Source organism: Egretta garzetta, unplaced genomic scaffold, assembly GCF_000687185.1.
Source record: "Egretta garzetta isolate BGI_Z169 unplaced genomic scaffold, ASM68718v1 scaffold326, whole genome shotgun sequence".
Classification (NCBI taxonomy): domain Eukaryota; kingdom Metazoa; phylum Chordata; class Aves; order Pelecaniformes; family Ardeidae; genus Egretta; species Egretta garzetta.
The window spans coordinates 97,108-112,114 of NW_009260026.1; the positions used below are offsets into that span (position 1 = coordinate 97,108).

Below are 15,007 nucleotides of genomic sequence, written 5' to 3' on the forward strand. Positions count from 1 at the left end.
GCGCCGGGGCGGCAGGCGGCCTGGGAAGGGGGAGAGTGCTCGTGTGCAACAGTAGCGAGGGGCCGAGCCCCCGTCCCAGGCATGGCAGAGACCCTGGGCCCCTGCACCCCACGGGGCCAGTGCCAGGCCAACATGGGCGCCAACACCTCGTCAGCCAACGTGGATGCCAACGCCTCCTCGGCTGCCTCCGCGCTGGTGGGTGGCAGCACATGGAGGAGCCGGGAGCCCTTCTCCATCTTCACCGTCCTCATCCTGACCCTGCTGGTGCTCCTGACCGTGGCCACCTTCCTCTGGAACCTGCTGGTGCTGGCGACCATCCTGCGAGTGAAGGCTTTCCACCGGGTGCCCCACAACCTCGTGGCCTCCACAGCGGTGTCGGACGTGCTGGTGGCGGCCCTGGTGATGCCGCTGAGCTTGGTGAAGGAGCTGTCGGCCGGGCGGCGGTGGCGGCTGGGCCGGGAGCTGTGCCTCGTGTGGGTCTGCTTCGACGTGCTGTGCTGTACGGCCAGCATCTGGAACGTCACCGCCATCGCCCTGGACCGGTACTGGTCCATCACCCGCCACCTGGAGTACACGCTGCTCACCCGCCGCCGCATCTCCAACGTCATGATTGCTCTCACCTGGGCGCTCTCTGCCACCATCTCCCTCTCCCCCCTCTTTGGCTGGGGGGAGACCTACAGCCCTGAGCAGCAGCGCTGCCAGGTCAGCCAGGAGCCCTCCTACACCATCGTCTCCACTGGCGGGGCTTTCTACCTGCCTCTCTGCGTGGTGCTCTTCGTCTACTGGAAGATATACAAGGCAGCCAAGTTCCGCATGGTGGGCCGCAGGAGGAACGCCGTGGTGCCCCTGCCTGAGACTGCCCAGGTAAGGGTGGGGGACAGGGAGGAGAGCCCCCGCAGCCTCCCCCAGGCACCCGCGCTCCTGCTTCTCGTCTGCTCCCAGCTGTCACCCCCGCATCAGTGGTTTCGGCACAGCGAGAAGACTGAGACATGCCTTGGGGCTCTCGTGTGAATTTAGCTCTGTTGCAGATGGGACGCGAGCGGTAATTAGCCAGTTAAAAAGCACCACTCTTGGAGAAGAGTTTTATTCTCATTTTTTTCTTAAGCGTGCTGTAAGAGTGTCAGGTGCATTCACTGTCAGTCTGGAGAGACATTTAAAAATCATCTCTTTAGTCTGAATTTGCTATTCATTGGGTTTTTTTCCTCTTTATTTTTTTACAGTGTTGATGGGGTAAACAAAGACAAACAGATCCCTAGTTGTGCACGGAGTAAATGCACGCACTTCTATCTATCAGTACAGACTTCGTGTGGGATCTATTGCTGTCTGAATAGATTTTCAATAAGCAAATTATACTATTTATGTGCTTGGGCTATTTTACCTTGAATACTGGGAACATGCTGCTCACTGCATAGTATTGAAGCAACGAGCGATGAATTGTTTCTATTTTAAAATTACCAGCTGTCTTAAAAAAACACGTCCTCCTCCTTCTTATCCTAAACATTGCCTGTAATCTGTAAGAGTGTCAGGTGCATTCACTGTCAGTCTGGAGAGACATTTAAAAATCATCTCTTTAGTCTGAATTTGCTATTCATTGGGTTTTTTTCCTCTTTATTTTTTTACAGTGTTGATGGGGTAAACAAAGACAAACAGATCCCTAGTTGTGCACGGAGTAAATGCACGCACTTCTATCTATCAGTACAGACTTCGTGTGGGATCTATTGCTGTCTGAATAGATTTTCAATAAGCAAATTATACTATTTATGTGCTTGGGCTATTTTACCTTGAATACTGGGAACATGCTGCTCACTGCATAGTATTGAAGCAACGAGCGATGAATTGTTTCTATTTTAAAATTACCAGCTGTCTTAAAAAAACACGTCCTCCTCCTTCTTATCCTAAACATTGCCTGTAATCCCTCAAAGCCCTAGACATGTGGGAGGTCTCATTCATTTCAGCGATACACCTACCTGACAGGAAAGCTCTGGCCCTGCGGAAGGGTTGGGGTTGGCCCCTTGTGTCCCATTAAGTCAGGCTTTCTGCATGACGACACTGTCACCCATGCCATGTTGCCAAGGTACTCGGTAATGCTCTCTGTAAAGTCTCTCCACTTTCTGTTACATACTCTTTACTCTCGCTCCTACCTGTGGAAATGATTCTTCATGTTTTTGTGATTGCATGTGGTACTTCCTAAGTCCAGTCCCTTCCCAATAACAAAAGATGAACTGTGTGGGTGTTAGAGGTACCTAAAGAGACATGGAATGTTTCTGTTCAGTTGGGGCTAATCCTTCAGGCCTCACTCCTCTGCTAAATCCCTCTAACTTTGATTTGGAGCGATGGTAGGAAACATTACGGTCACAAATAGAAGTCCATAGATCGTGTCCCCTGATTCTAGCAAGAGATGACAGCACTAGCAATTATATGCAGCCAAACTTGCAGATTTGCATCGTAATGTCTTGAAGATTTTTTAATATAAATTGATTTATGAAGCTGTCTTCTATGCAAAAGCATAAAATATGTTAGAAAAGATGAGAATGTCTCCTCTAGTGGCATTCTTTTTTTTTCCTGTGGCCTTCATCCTCTGGTTTGCACCAAATTTCGTTCCAAGTCGTCGTAAGTATGATGAATGTATTGCTTGGAGTTAATGTATAATCTTTCCAAGCACAAAAGCTAACTGAATATTTGTAGTGGTTTTGCATGCTTTATCTTTTACATATACACATACTCGTACAGGACTAGTTGTTTGGAATCTAAAATTCTGGGAAGCTAAGTGAACCGAGGCATTGCTGCTTACGTTTTAGCCTACACAGAGACACACTGTTGGTATGTCAGTTTTAACATGAAAGTGTCTGGCTCCTAATTGTCATAGTTCTGTCTGCAAATGCCCTTGCGTGGGCACAGCTAGGCTAGCAGGTAAATGCTTTATGCTGATGCAGTGTCTGGGAGCTGGTTTAGGCTATACTGACAAAAGAGCTCCTGTCAGCGTGAGCTGAATACCCATTCTGGAGGGGTTGCCAGTAGAGCTGTTATTGCAGTACCAGCAAATGCTCAAGCCAGCAGTTCTTCATCTTTCTTATATTTGCAGTGATTGACATATTGACTTCTCCTTTTGTAACTGATTCTTGAGTCTGCATCTGGTATATATAGGGCAACCTTTCCCATTGTCCCAGCAGCTTGGTTTGCTGGCTTAAATAAAGAGTTTTGTGATGCACATGCAAGCCTTTACTCATCATCTAAAGGAAAAGCTGATGCCCAGCTGCACACATCTACATTAAATGAACCCATGGGTCAAGGGAGCTGGCATTCAGGGTGCGTTTCTTCCCAGTTTTCTTTCTAAGTTAAGAGACTGAGACTTACTCACTGAGTTTTATCCTGATCCCTTTTAAGCTTATAGGAGCAGGATCCATCACGTTCACAGGAAAAGTAGCAGGTCCCTAATGAATTCTGGAGAAGAATCTTCAGATACATCACTACTGTTCCTTTGGCAAAACCCTTTTTTTTTTTTCCAACGTGCAAACACAAAGAGCTTGGCAGGGTACGTGGCAAACCTGGTGAGGTGATCCAGCTTTGCGTCTCCACATTTGGGGGTAATGAGGCTGTCACTGTCAGCGCTGTCCTTCTCTCTGATGGGGCAAATTCTGTTCCACTTAATCTTGTTTTGCCCGTCAACTCACTCTAATTTTCTGTTTCTTTCTCATCCAGAGTCTTTCCTATCTTTACTTTCTTTCATCCCTTCCTTCTCTGAGAATGCTCACCTGTTGTGCTCACCCTGCAACATTTTTCTGTTGTCACTGAGTGTGAAGTGCCCTCTGCATCAATGTCAGTTCTCGCCTCGGGTGCCCTGCACTAGCTGACCTGCCGTTAGAGGGGCTTTCGGCAGCCGATGCCAAAGGCTGGCAGTGCTTCCCAGGCTGCAGGTGAGTACTAACAGCGGTGATCCCTGCTGGCAGAGATGTCCGTGTTGCACTCAGGAATTAGCTGTCAGGTAGTCCTGAGTTGGAACTGCATGCCAGGGCTACCGTTTGTGGCCTGAGGTGTACCCAGCAGGGTAGCTGGTTAATACTGGCAAGTTCATTTAATGAGGAGAAGAGTTGAGGTCATAGTACTCATATGCCAGTAGAAATGCTTTGAAGAAACCGATACACCAAGTAGAACAATTATGATGATACCTTAATGTTTTTGCACAGTGCTTTTCAGCCAACAGGCACCAAAGTGCTTTGCAGGTTGCTACTGTGCATGTGTATGTATGTATATATAGACAGAAAGGGCAGCTGTCTCCGAGCTGAGAGCTGGCATACATATGGTAGGTTTCTGTACTCATAGAGGTGCTGAATAGAATAGTCACAGAATAACTATTTTAAGTTGGGTTTGGTGAAAATTTTACTTATGTTTTTGAAAAACACTTCGTAAAGTCTTTGAAAAAAAATAAGGTCAGGGAGATGACATGAAACATGTGAGGTGCTTCCAGTTTTAATGAGAGCTCATTTCCTACTTTCCCTTGAAACAAAAAAATTGCAGAATTGGGACCCTAAATTAGGTAGGTGCTTGTAAAATTATTCGTTTGCTAATGATGAAACTCATTAAGCAGTGAATCCTACAGTCAATACTGATGCGTGACCCTCCTAAAAAAACTAGTGACATACCATCACTGACAGAGAGCTATACTCTGTCACACCTTGGTGACAGTAGGTAATAATTCTCTCTGTAAATAGTCCAATTGAAATAAATGAGACTGCTTGAAAAACAGCAGATAGTGCTGGATAGTGCTTTTTTAAATCAATGAAGTTATTTGTAGCATTGGTTTTGCCCAGCAAAACCAAGAATGACAGAATCTTGAGTGTGAGGATTACTTACACGTAGCAATTGCAGAGTCAGGATTAAATTTCCATATGAGGAGTTAAAAATCAAGTTCAGTTGATGGTTGGGTTGTTTTTTTTTTTCTTTCTCCCCTCTCAAAGTACCTTGTATAGTGTAGAAGTAATTAGGCCTAATCCAAACCTTATCAATTTTGTGAGAGTCTTTCCCACTTCAGATAGTATCAGGCCCCGGAGCTCCAACAGTGCAGTGTTGTTCTGCACCTTGGCCCGTTCAGCCTCTCCAACCCACGTCACCGGTCAGGACGATATGGGAGAGCAACAGATGCTCCTTCTCTGAAGGAGTCTCAGGCCTTCTATTTCTTATTTCTGCCTCTGACTGTACAAGTAGAAGAGATGGGACAGGAAATGAAGCACAACTGCCCCTAAGAGTGCCAGCAGACGTCGGATAGTGGAAAGGTGAGGCAGGAAGCAAAGTGGAGTTGCTGTCGATTTCCTGGGAGAAATGCAAAGCTATTCCTGCTTACAGCAGAAGAAAATCCTGTGAGAGAAAGCAGGTGTTCTTTTCCCTATCAGATGTACTGTTTGTCATATCGGTGGAGCATCCAAGAAAGTGTAGACATCCTGTGTTTTGATCCTTCATTGTGCATTTCAGTGCCTCATGTTCTTGTTCCAAGAGCAAGAAGTACGCCAAAGCTGCACTGAGGCAGTAACGATCTTTGCTGAATCACACTGTAATAGGCAAACCCCTGAATTTGTGGTGGTAAGCCAGATTTGATTGATGTTTATCATCTTTACTGTTGTTTTGTTATTGCAGGCCCTGGAGGTACAGTACAAACACATACACAGTACCTGCCACGAAGGACCAGTAATAACAATCATTAAAGCTACAAGGAACATTTTAAATCAAGGGGTTTCATCAGAAGCTCCTTGGTGGCATGCTTTTTATAACGCTGGTAGGAACACAGGAATTGGGAACATACAGCTCTAGGAACATACAGCCAGTATTCAAGTAGTAGTAATTTACTGGGGACAGACAACAGAAGTGGCACTGAGCTGTAGCTGCTAATCAGTGTACAGAAGAATGACTTCTGAAATGAAACCCAAACTCCTTTGTGTCTGTAGAAGAATCTGTACTTGAGAGCTCTTTTCCTTCATTTAAGTCTCTTTATGATACTTTCACTGGAAAGCAGTCATCTCTGTACTTCTCAGAGCCTGTTGTCCTGGAAATAGCTGATTTCATGAATTCAGAACCTAGCTCTGGCTTCAGAGTAGCAGTCCTTTCATATCAGCTTTTTCCCCCTCTACTCCTGACTCGCAGCTCCTGGATGGATGGAAGGAAATCTGTGCCCGAGGCATAGTGTGCTGCTAACCACCGAGTGAGAAGAGTGTGCAACACCGTGCAGAGATGGTCACGTATGAGAGATGTCCCCAGTATAAACTGAGGCATCTTCATGGATTGCTTTAATTTGCAGTCTGTGACCACCTTTTCCCCATCACAGCTTGCTCTCTAGGCCCAAAATTTGGAGAAAGGTTTTATGTTGGGCTTGTCCTTTGTTCCATGTGGCACAGGGATAACAGTCAGGTATTGTGACTTACATTAGGAATTGGAGTCATGCAAAGCCCCCAGCATTGACACTGGAAACCGCAGATTTGTTACAGCGAGAGGTGCATTTAGTTCACGAAAATCACAACTGGCAAGGCTGGAAAGCAACTCATAATCTTTTTGCCTGTGCTCTTGTTCAGTCAATGCCAAAGTACAGTGGGTTACCCCATGCCTGCATAAGGGAGGAATCCTGTAGCATGGTTCCCCCACCAGCACTGTGTACTACAAGAGTGTTTGCCTACAATAGACTAATTTTCTTTCCATGTACTTTGTGTGGGTAGGCTTATAACTAACAGCCCTGACAACATAGTTTTGGGGGTTGATAGTTGTAGCAAGGATAATCTTTCACCAGCCAGGCCAAGGAGATGAATCAGGTCTGCAGCAAATCATAGAGCAAAGAAAATTTAAAAATTTGAAATGCTAATGAGAGTTTGGGCTTTCCCAGCTTTGCAATCTTTACTGGTGCTTATTTTCTGATATGAACAGCACTTCAAATTAAATCTGTGTTTAACTTTAAAAATCTAGTGGACTTGTCCCTTGATGAATCGCTCCCCACAGCAGGGATGAGATGCCGGCAGTCCTGTTGTAGGTGTATATGGTGACCAGGCAGGGAGGGAGCACGGGACCACAAAGCTGTCACATTTACCAGGGGCACTAAGCACAGCAGCGCTGAGCACAGGGCCTTGCTAGAAACCCTGCGTAAGGTCTGGTCCCTTTTGCGATGGCGCAAGCCAGGAGCAGCTGGCCAGTGGATCACAGGTCTGCCAAGTGGCAGCGCTCCCGCCAGGGGCTGGCAATCGGAGCGGTACCCCATGCCGGGAATGCCTGAGAGGCAGGTGTCGTGGCGGGCGAGCCTGACAGAGCGCCGACTGAGCGAGGGTCGTTCACAGCATGCGCGGCTGGTCAGCTGGAAACGACGTACAGGGTAAGCATTAGATGCTGATGGTCATGGAAAGCTGGGCTTTCATACAGCTTCCATGGTTTAAATGCTTGTGTGAGTCCTGTTGAAGGCACAGGCTGAAGGACCTTGCTGAGCAGGGGTGCTAGTTAACTTCTTGTGTATCCTTTCAAAGGATTTCTTATGGAAAAACTGAAGCAAAGTATCTCCAGTCTGCCAGGGATATTTATGCAGTTTACTTAATGGAAGATTCCATGAGAGATCCCATTATTTTTTCTAAAGCACCAGGCTTCTATTTGCACTTTTATTACTATTACTGTTATTACAACATTATTCAGAAGTCCCATGCAGAACTAGTCAAAAATAATTGAAAAAACAGCTATGATAACAGAGAAAGTAGAAATTATGTAGATAGGAAGACAACTGCTGTCCTGTAATTTACAAAAAATACCAGGATCTGTTTTCACTTGCTGTTTAGTACTCAGAGCCCTGATCTAACAACATGTGGAGTTTGTGGAAATTCCTCTGATTTCAGTGGGAGCTTGCCCAGGCTGCAAATGCATGCTGCATTAGGGAAAACACCTGAGGGCTGTGGTATCTGCTATCAAAATACATTCAGTAACTTTTTCTCACAGTACGTAATTAAGTGATAGACGAGTCACTACTAGTAAATTCTGTGGTTCAGTCACAAGCCTTCTCAAACCTGAAAAGAAAAGGCCCTGATTTGATGGTGGCACACTGCAAGCTCTGTCTTTTGAGTAAGAGTGGAAGGTTAAATATAGTACCTATGCCCAATGCTAGCGACAAAGTCCTTTGTGTGGCTCTTCCCAAGAGGCATACTTATGTAGTTATTCCTCAGGGCTAAGACGTAATCTTTCAGGGTTGCTTGTCACAAATTTGTCCTCGTGTCATACATTCATCCCTTTTTGCAGAGCGTGATTAAGGATGTGCAGAGCAAGTCCTTCTGCAGACAAATGGTGTGATCCTTGCTACATGAGGGGTGTCCCATTTTAATTGTCAGGACAGATGTGATTTTCATTTTCCTCCATTATTTGCCCATGCCCGTAATCTGCTGTTCTTACATCCTGCAGCCGTGTCTGATGTCTGGGGGTGAAGACAGGGATATCCATCTTGAAGAGTGATTGTTTAGCCATTGCCAGTGCTTCTCTCTCTGAGTTGCTGTGCTCATGTTAAATAGAGACTCTCCATCTATTATAAAGCTTGCACAAAGGTGGCACGCGCATGTGGAATAGGTAGCTAATTTAACAACAAGCTGTCTTTAGAGTGGTGTCAAAGTCTTGCGGTGCCTGTGAATTATCACTTAGGCAAATTTTAGAGCCTCAGGTTGCACCTTTAAACTGTTTATTTTACTGCTCTTTGTAGGGCCTAGGAGAACTTCAAACACGCAGATACATTCATCTTCAGATTAAAGTCACAAAGGAGTATATTTTTCTGGATAGACTCTAAGCAGGTCAATAATTTGTGCCCAGAACCTTTTTGCCACAGTCTCGCTGCCACCCAGAGCACCGTGCTGTACTCTCTGCACAGATGAATGTCTTGCCCTTGGCAAGAGAGGAGACAAGAAGCACCGTCAGCAGCCTGGAGTAGCTGACGTTTTCCCCTCTCTTGTGTAACTTCTGTTGAAGCCAGAGTTTGACCTGAAGGCTGATTGAAATGGTGTTTTTCTGGCAATGGAGTACTTTTTGTGAGAATACCAAGTAGATCTGAGTGAAATAAAGGACAGGCGACAGAAGAGAGAAAATGAGGACCAGAAAATGCTGCCTTTCCAGCAAAGCTTTTCTTTGAGTACTACCAGAGTATTTTATAAGCTAATTCAAAATGGTGGCACAGTGCCCGAGGGTGCGTCATTTCAGGTGAATCCTTATGCTCCCATTGTCACATACTGTGTTGGCACTGTGACCAGGCTGCAGCTGGCACTGCTCTGTCCCTCTCCAGGAGGCAGAAGCGCCAGTGATGAGATGGCCTCTGTCAAGGCAGAGCAGAAGGCACCCGAGTTCTTTCATAAGGGGCTCTTCTTGCTGGGTTTACTTTACACTGAAATCTTTCAAAGTACTCTATTTCGGGCATTTATGATTTTGGGGGGGTAATGAAATACCGGCATTTTCCAAAGATCAGACGCATTTCTTAAAAAGTACTCTATTTTATTTCGGGCATTTATGATTTTGGGGGGGGTAATGAAATAACGGCATTTTCCAAAGATCAGACGCATTTCTTAAAACTTTCATTTAATTGAAATCCCATTCTTTCATTTAAAAAGGGTCCAATGGAAAAATTTTCTTGCACATTTAGCTGAGTTTTTTGGGGTATGCTTTGTCCCTTCTGCAGAACAAGTGGTAGTGCCAAGCTCCTGCACCCACCAGGGATGGGATTTTGGCCTCTGCATCCAGGCAGCCAGGCTGAAATCTTGTAGCTCTATCTTGTTGTTGACAAGCGGGCATTTTGGGCAGGTCCCTCCCTGATACCTTAGGGAAATGACCCAAAGGGCCTGCAATGGGATGAAACTCATTTACAATTCAGGCCTGAGGAACCCCAGAGGTTATGCAGCAGTATAGGAGAGTCTGGTAGGCAGAAGGCACGTTCCTTTGTTAGTCATCCTTAAGACCCTGATTTCCCACTAGGTGTCAAGGCATCCAAAAATAAACCGAAAAAAAATGCCCGCCACACATACATGGCATCAGTTAGTCTTTATTTAGCTTTGTTTGTCAGTCACATTCAGCAGCTTTCCCAACATCACGAGAAGCCTGGTAATTTTGGCACTCTGGGGCATTTTCTTTCTTTTAGCATGGAAGGAACGGAGTTGGAGCCTTTTGTGGTAGGTGCACAGATGCCGTGCTGTCATTTAAATGTATTACTTCACTCAAACAAATTGTCTTGGTAAGAATCCCTGTTTGCTTTTGTTTTGAGGTGAAGGAAGCTTCGCATGAACCACAGATGGTGTTTACAGCTCGTCATGCAGCTATCACTTTCCAGACAGATGGAGAAACATGGAGAGAACAGAAAGAGAAAAAGGCAGCTCTGATGGTTGGCATCCTAATTGGAGTTTTTGTACTGTGCTGGATCCCGTTCTTCATCACAGAATTAATAAGTCCCCTCTGTTCCTGCAACATCCCACCCGTCTGGAAAAGCATCTTTCTTTGGCTTGGCTACTCCAATTCTTTCTTTAATCCTCTCATTTATACAGCATTTAACAAAAATTACAACAATGCCTTCAAGAACCTTTTTGTAAAGCAGAGATAAAAGGGGACACAGAGGAGAAAATGATTCCTTTGTTGCATAATACAGAGGTTTCTTGAGGGAAACATGCCCATGATATGTACAGTTTTCATGTGCAAGAGCTACCCAAGGGGATTTAGGAACAATGAAAAAGAAGATGGAAGATGTTTGGATATAAACCTACTGACAGTTTACAGTTCCGCCTTGCAAATAGATGCTGCTCCAGGGTTTGGCAAAGAAGATCGAAGCAGTGAATACCTCCCGTCTGATCTTTGAAGCAATGTGTGTTAAGGTCTGCAAGCAAAGCACTGTATGTGTCTAACACCAGGAGTGTCAGGCCTAACTGGACTGATGTCATCTAACCAGCTACAGGTGCCATTTTGTAGCTCGCTCATCATTAGTAAAGGCACCAGTGGGAACTGCTAATTGAGCAATACTGAAATGTTTGTGATATGGGCAGGATGCTGGCTTCATTTCTGAGATTTATTTGGAAGGGAATAAGCATGCTGTACTCAATCAGTTGTTGAATTGATGTGAAATTAAAATGGATGACCAAGCAGCTCAAAAACATGCCCTAGTATAACTGAAGGGCCGCGTGTTCTCTAGCAAGCAGCAGTCCCTGATGGGAAGTCTTGGTGAAATACAGGTCAGTTATGTCCCCTGGGGTTAAGTGAAATTTTAGAGCCAAGAGTAAAATTACTCAGAGCTACTGAGAATGTGCTCACACCCGCTTGCACAGGAGGAACATTTAGCACGCAGCTTTCACCTGGACTGTACTCTCTCACTCCGCAGGGCTCAGGCTCTCCTTGTTTTCTGAAACCCAGGTGAGCTCAACATAGGCATCTGATACCTCCAAGCAAAGGGGGACGGTATGCATTATTATTTCATGCTACCATAAAACTAAGCATGCATTTGTGTTACAAACACCAAACGTCCTGTATTCAGTCACCGGGTTTGCTGGCAGTGACATGCGGCCGCTTGGCAGCAGCACATGAGTATCTGCACCGTGCTGTCTGGGGTCCTTGCACCCCAAATGTTGTGCTCATCACCTTACCTGAGTGAATTCCACAATTTGTCAGCTTGCATCGACTTCTTCCTACTGTAAGAAAAGTATTGATGTCATCGGGTCTAAGTGTCTCTGAAAACTCCAAAGTGACTCAAAAACCAAGCCTTAAAGCATTTTTCCAAGATGTAACACACCCCTGTCCTAACAATATGTGCATAAATATATTAAAAGATAAATATTTCCATGCATACTGACAAGTCTCTCTCTTTCCGCATTTGTTTCTCTGGTGGGTTTTACTTCCTCCCCTTCCCCGAGGGGGGCTGCTGACAGCACTTCTGAGTATTTCTAGCATGGCAGCTTTTTACTGACACAGAGCCCCAGCACCCTCTCCCACCTCCTCCTAAGGCTCCTTTAGGTACTGTAAGGGCAAAACATCGCAGCTCCTACGGGGCTGGGCGACGTCGCAGCTCCTGTTGAAGCTGAGGCTTAACCTTCTACGCTGCCTTTCTCTGCCAGTTGTGTGTTTTCTGCTGCTTAAGCAACTCTTTGATTCAAAGCGTGCTCTCAGGCAAACACCACAAAACTGCACGGAATGACTACAAGTCATGAATTTCAGCTCCAGCAGCGTACACCACTGGCATCTTGAGCTCCCTGCAGTGCATCACACTCAGCCTCATGACAGTTACCACGCTAACAGGCATCACATCGACGCGAGTACTGACCACAAAGCTCCTCCCAAAGTCCTGGTATCCTGGTAGTCTCTCACGGGCGACAGCAGCGAGGTGTATTTCCGTCTGCTAGGGACTGACGTACTTAACAGCCATGTCAGAGAGGTATTATCGTGTCTGTATACTGTAGTCTGCAAAACAGAAAAACGATGGTGCCTTTACTTGCTTAACTGTAAAGCTGAGTTCATTGCAGTGCAGCCTAACATGATTCCTGTACCTGGTGATGTCAGTTTGAGCTTAATCTCAGCTATATGGGAAACTTAAACCAAGGTAAGCTCCAGCTCCTTTCTAAATGAGGGATTTAAACAAATGCTATCAAAGCGCACATCCCTCCAGGTCCTTAAGGTGCACGAGATCAGGCACTGCTGCAATTCACACCCTGCAGCACTGGGAAATTCCAGTGTGACTTGCTGTGTCTATAGCCACAGTCACGTGTTTATCTTAGGTGCCACAGTCACGTGTTTATCAAGGATGCTTCTCCTCTCAGTTTCAGTGGGAATTAAGAAATTTTAATAACCTAGAATTTCAAAGAGTTGTTAGATAGCAGCTCAGACTTTTAAATGCCAACTTACGAAACGCCTTCCCTTGTGAATCTCAATTTGTCTGCATATGGAATAGCTGCAGTTCAAACTAGTGTTTGGAAGCTTAATTAAACCAGGAGGAAGACACATATGTAAGAGCCTAAAAGTTACTAAAACCTGCAGGCCTTATTTAGAACCACTGATGAATCTTTCAAGCGAGTCGAATTTTTCACGTAAGATAGCGACAGCTCTAAAAACCTTAAAATCCAAAGAGATGACACAGAAGGAGAAAACGAAGAGGTTGTCTTAACTGGTTGTTGAACAGTGTGCAAATCTCCTGCATGTGGCCACTCCTGAAGTTTCCATAATCACGCTTTGGCCAAATTTTAGTGCCCGTGCCCCATCTGCCTGGGAAGACATCTGCTGCACCGACGCGAAGGCCCATCGCGGGCTGTGGCTGCAGCAGCAGCAGGGAGAGCTTTGTTCCAGCTCTCAAGCACCAGCTGACTGGAGGAACACCAGCCTCTGGTTCTGGTGCAGGAACCCTTCCGAGAAGCCACACAGATTTTGGGGTATGTTTTGCCATGGCCTGGCCCCTGGAACTTGAGAAACCCCATAAAGCCAGGAGGCTGCCGTGCAGTTCGGCGCAGCTGTGTGCTTGCACTGGCACGCAAGATGCAGCAGGGCTGTCTTCAGCCAGCTTGGGAACTGGTAGCAGGGCTACTGGTGTAGCTTACGACGCAGGTCTCTGCCTCCTCAGAGATGAATTTAGCTTCCTGAGGAGGTGAATCTGAGCCTCTGTAATTTTCCTGGGAGAAGTTCTCAAGATAACTAGTGCTCTGCCACCCAAGCATCTGTGACAGCAGCGAGCTGTTGCACAGTAACAGGTTTCCACCGAAAGCAGCCTGGCTTCATACACACCCAGAGGCGATGAGAAATGAGCGGAGCTTTCTTCTCGCTATGGCGGTTTTAGAAAGCTCTCAACAAAATCCGCTGCCCACACAGGGGCTCTCTGCACGTCTGCATTTAGGAGAGCAGCAGCACATATCCAGGATTTTAAATTCTGGATTTTAATCGCATGGAATCAGAGCTTAGCATGGCAGGGAAGAAATAGGTTATCTGGGGTTGGGGCCTAACCTGCTGGATGCTGCTTCCCTCTTGAAGACAGAGAAGGCATTGCCATCCCCTGCCCTGCTGCGCAGCCTCTTACCCACAGATCTGCGTGCCAAACCCAGTAACTTGGTGCAAAGGGAGCATAACTCTTGGCTAGTCATCAACCTTGATTAAAAAACCTTGGAACTGTGGATAATTTTCTACCTCCCTTGGTACTTTATTTCTGTGATTAATTACTCTCATTATTAAAACTTGCAACTTTATTTTAATTGAAGAAAGAGGAAAGAGTAAAATCAGGCATGCAAGCGTTCCTCTTTCTGGCACTTCAAGCATTAGCATTCAGCTCTTACGTTACTGCTGTGTTGTTATCCTCGGCTTCAAGACGGACCAAAGAAAATATGGACAACTCCCATGTGAATGAAGATAAATGATAGAGTATCTTGGATATGTAAATAGAAAAAAAATAAATCAGCTGTTCTAAAGAAAGATCATTTGTCAGTGCTTAGACATACGGTCATTTATTTCCTCAAAGAGAAGTTGCCAGCTTGGAGTACCCCAGTCACCTCTGCTTGTACGCAGTGGGTTTTATTTCCTGACACTGAATCTGCTCCCGGAACTCCCCTCTGGAGACAGCTGCTCCGCAGAAAGGCATCGCTGTGTCCTGCAGCAAGGCTCCAAGAACCCTGCAGCTACATTGAAATTAAGGCCTCAGTTTGTTGTGCTGTTGGAATCCACAGATTGTGCAGAAATCAAAGAGCTTTGGAAGATGAATGTCAACAGAAAATGCTAATAACTTCCTACGCTCCTCTTCGCTCCATGAAACCCACATCCGTGCTGCAGCTTCCGCAATGAAAGCTCTTCAGTAATTTATTGTTGTACCCAGGAGCTCCCCACCTTGCAGCCGTGCTTCAGTCTCGGCTTCTAAATCGCCGTTTTACATGAGAACTCCCAAGCCCCTCCTACACAAAGGAGAGAAGAAGGGTTTGGCCCCGAGAACACACCGTGACAAGCCCCCACGCGTGGTACCTCGTGAGCGAGCCTACAGCACAGTCACCAAGAAACCAGGTAGGAGCAGCAGCTGATGAGGGGA

The 15,007-nt window shown here is 45.9% G+C and overlaps 1 protein-coding gene across 1 annotated transcript; it reads left to right on the top strand.

The window, feature by feature from the left end:
* The first annotated feature begins 81 nt into the window (after positions 1–81).
* On the top strand, positions 82–10,573 carry LOC104128087 (5-hydroxytryptamine receptor 5B). The gene is made up of 2 exons (XM_009640815.2): positions 82–864; positions 10,241–10,573. The coding sequence occupies exons 1-2, from the start codon at positions 82–84 to the stop codon at positions 10,571–10,573; spliced, it is 1,116 nt and encodes a 371-aa protein (XP_009639110.2).
* The last annotated feature ends 4,434 nt before the right edge of the window (positions 10,574–15,007 follow it).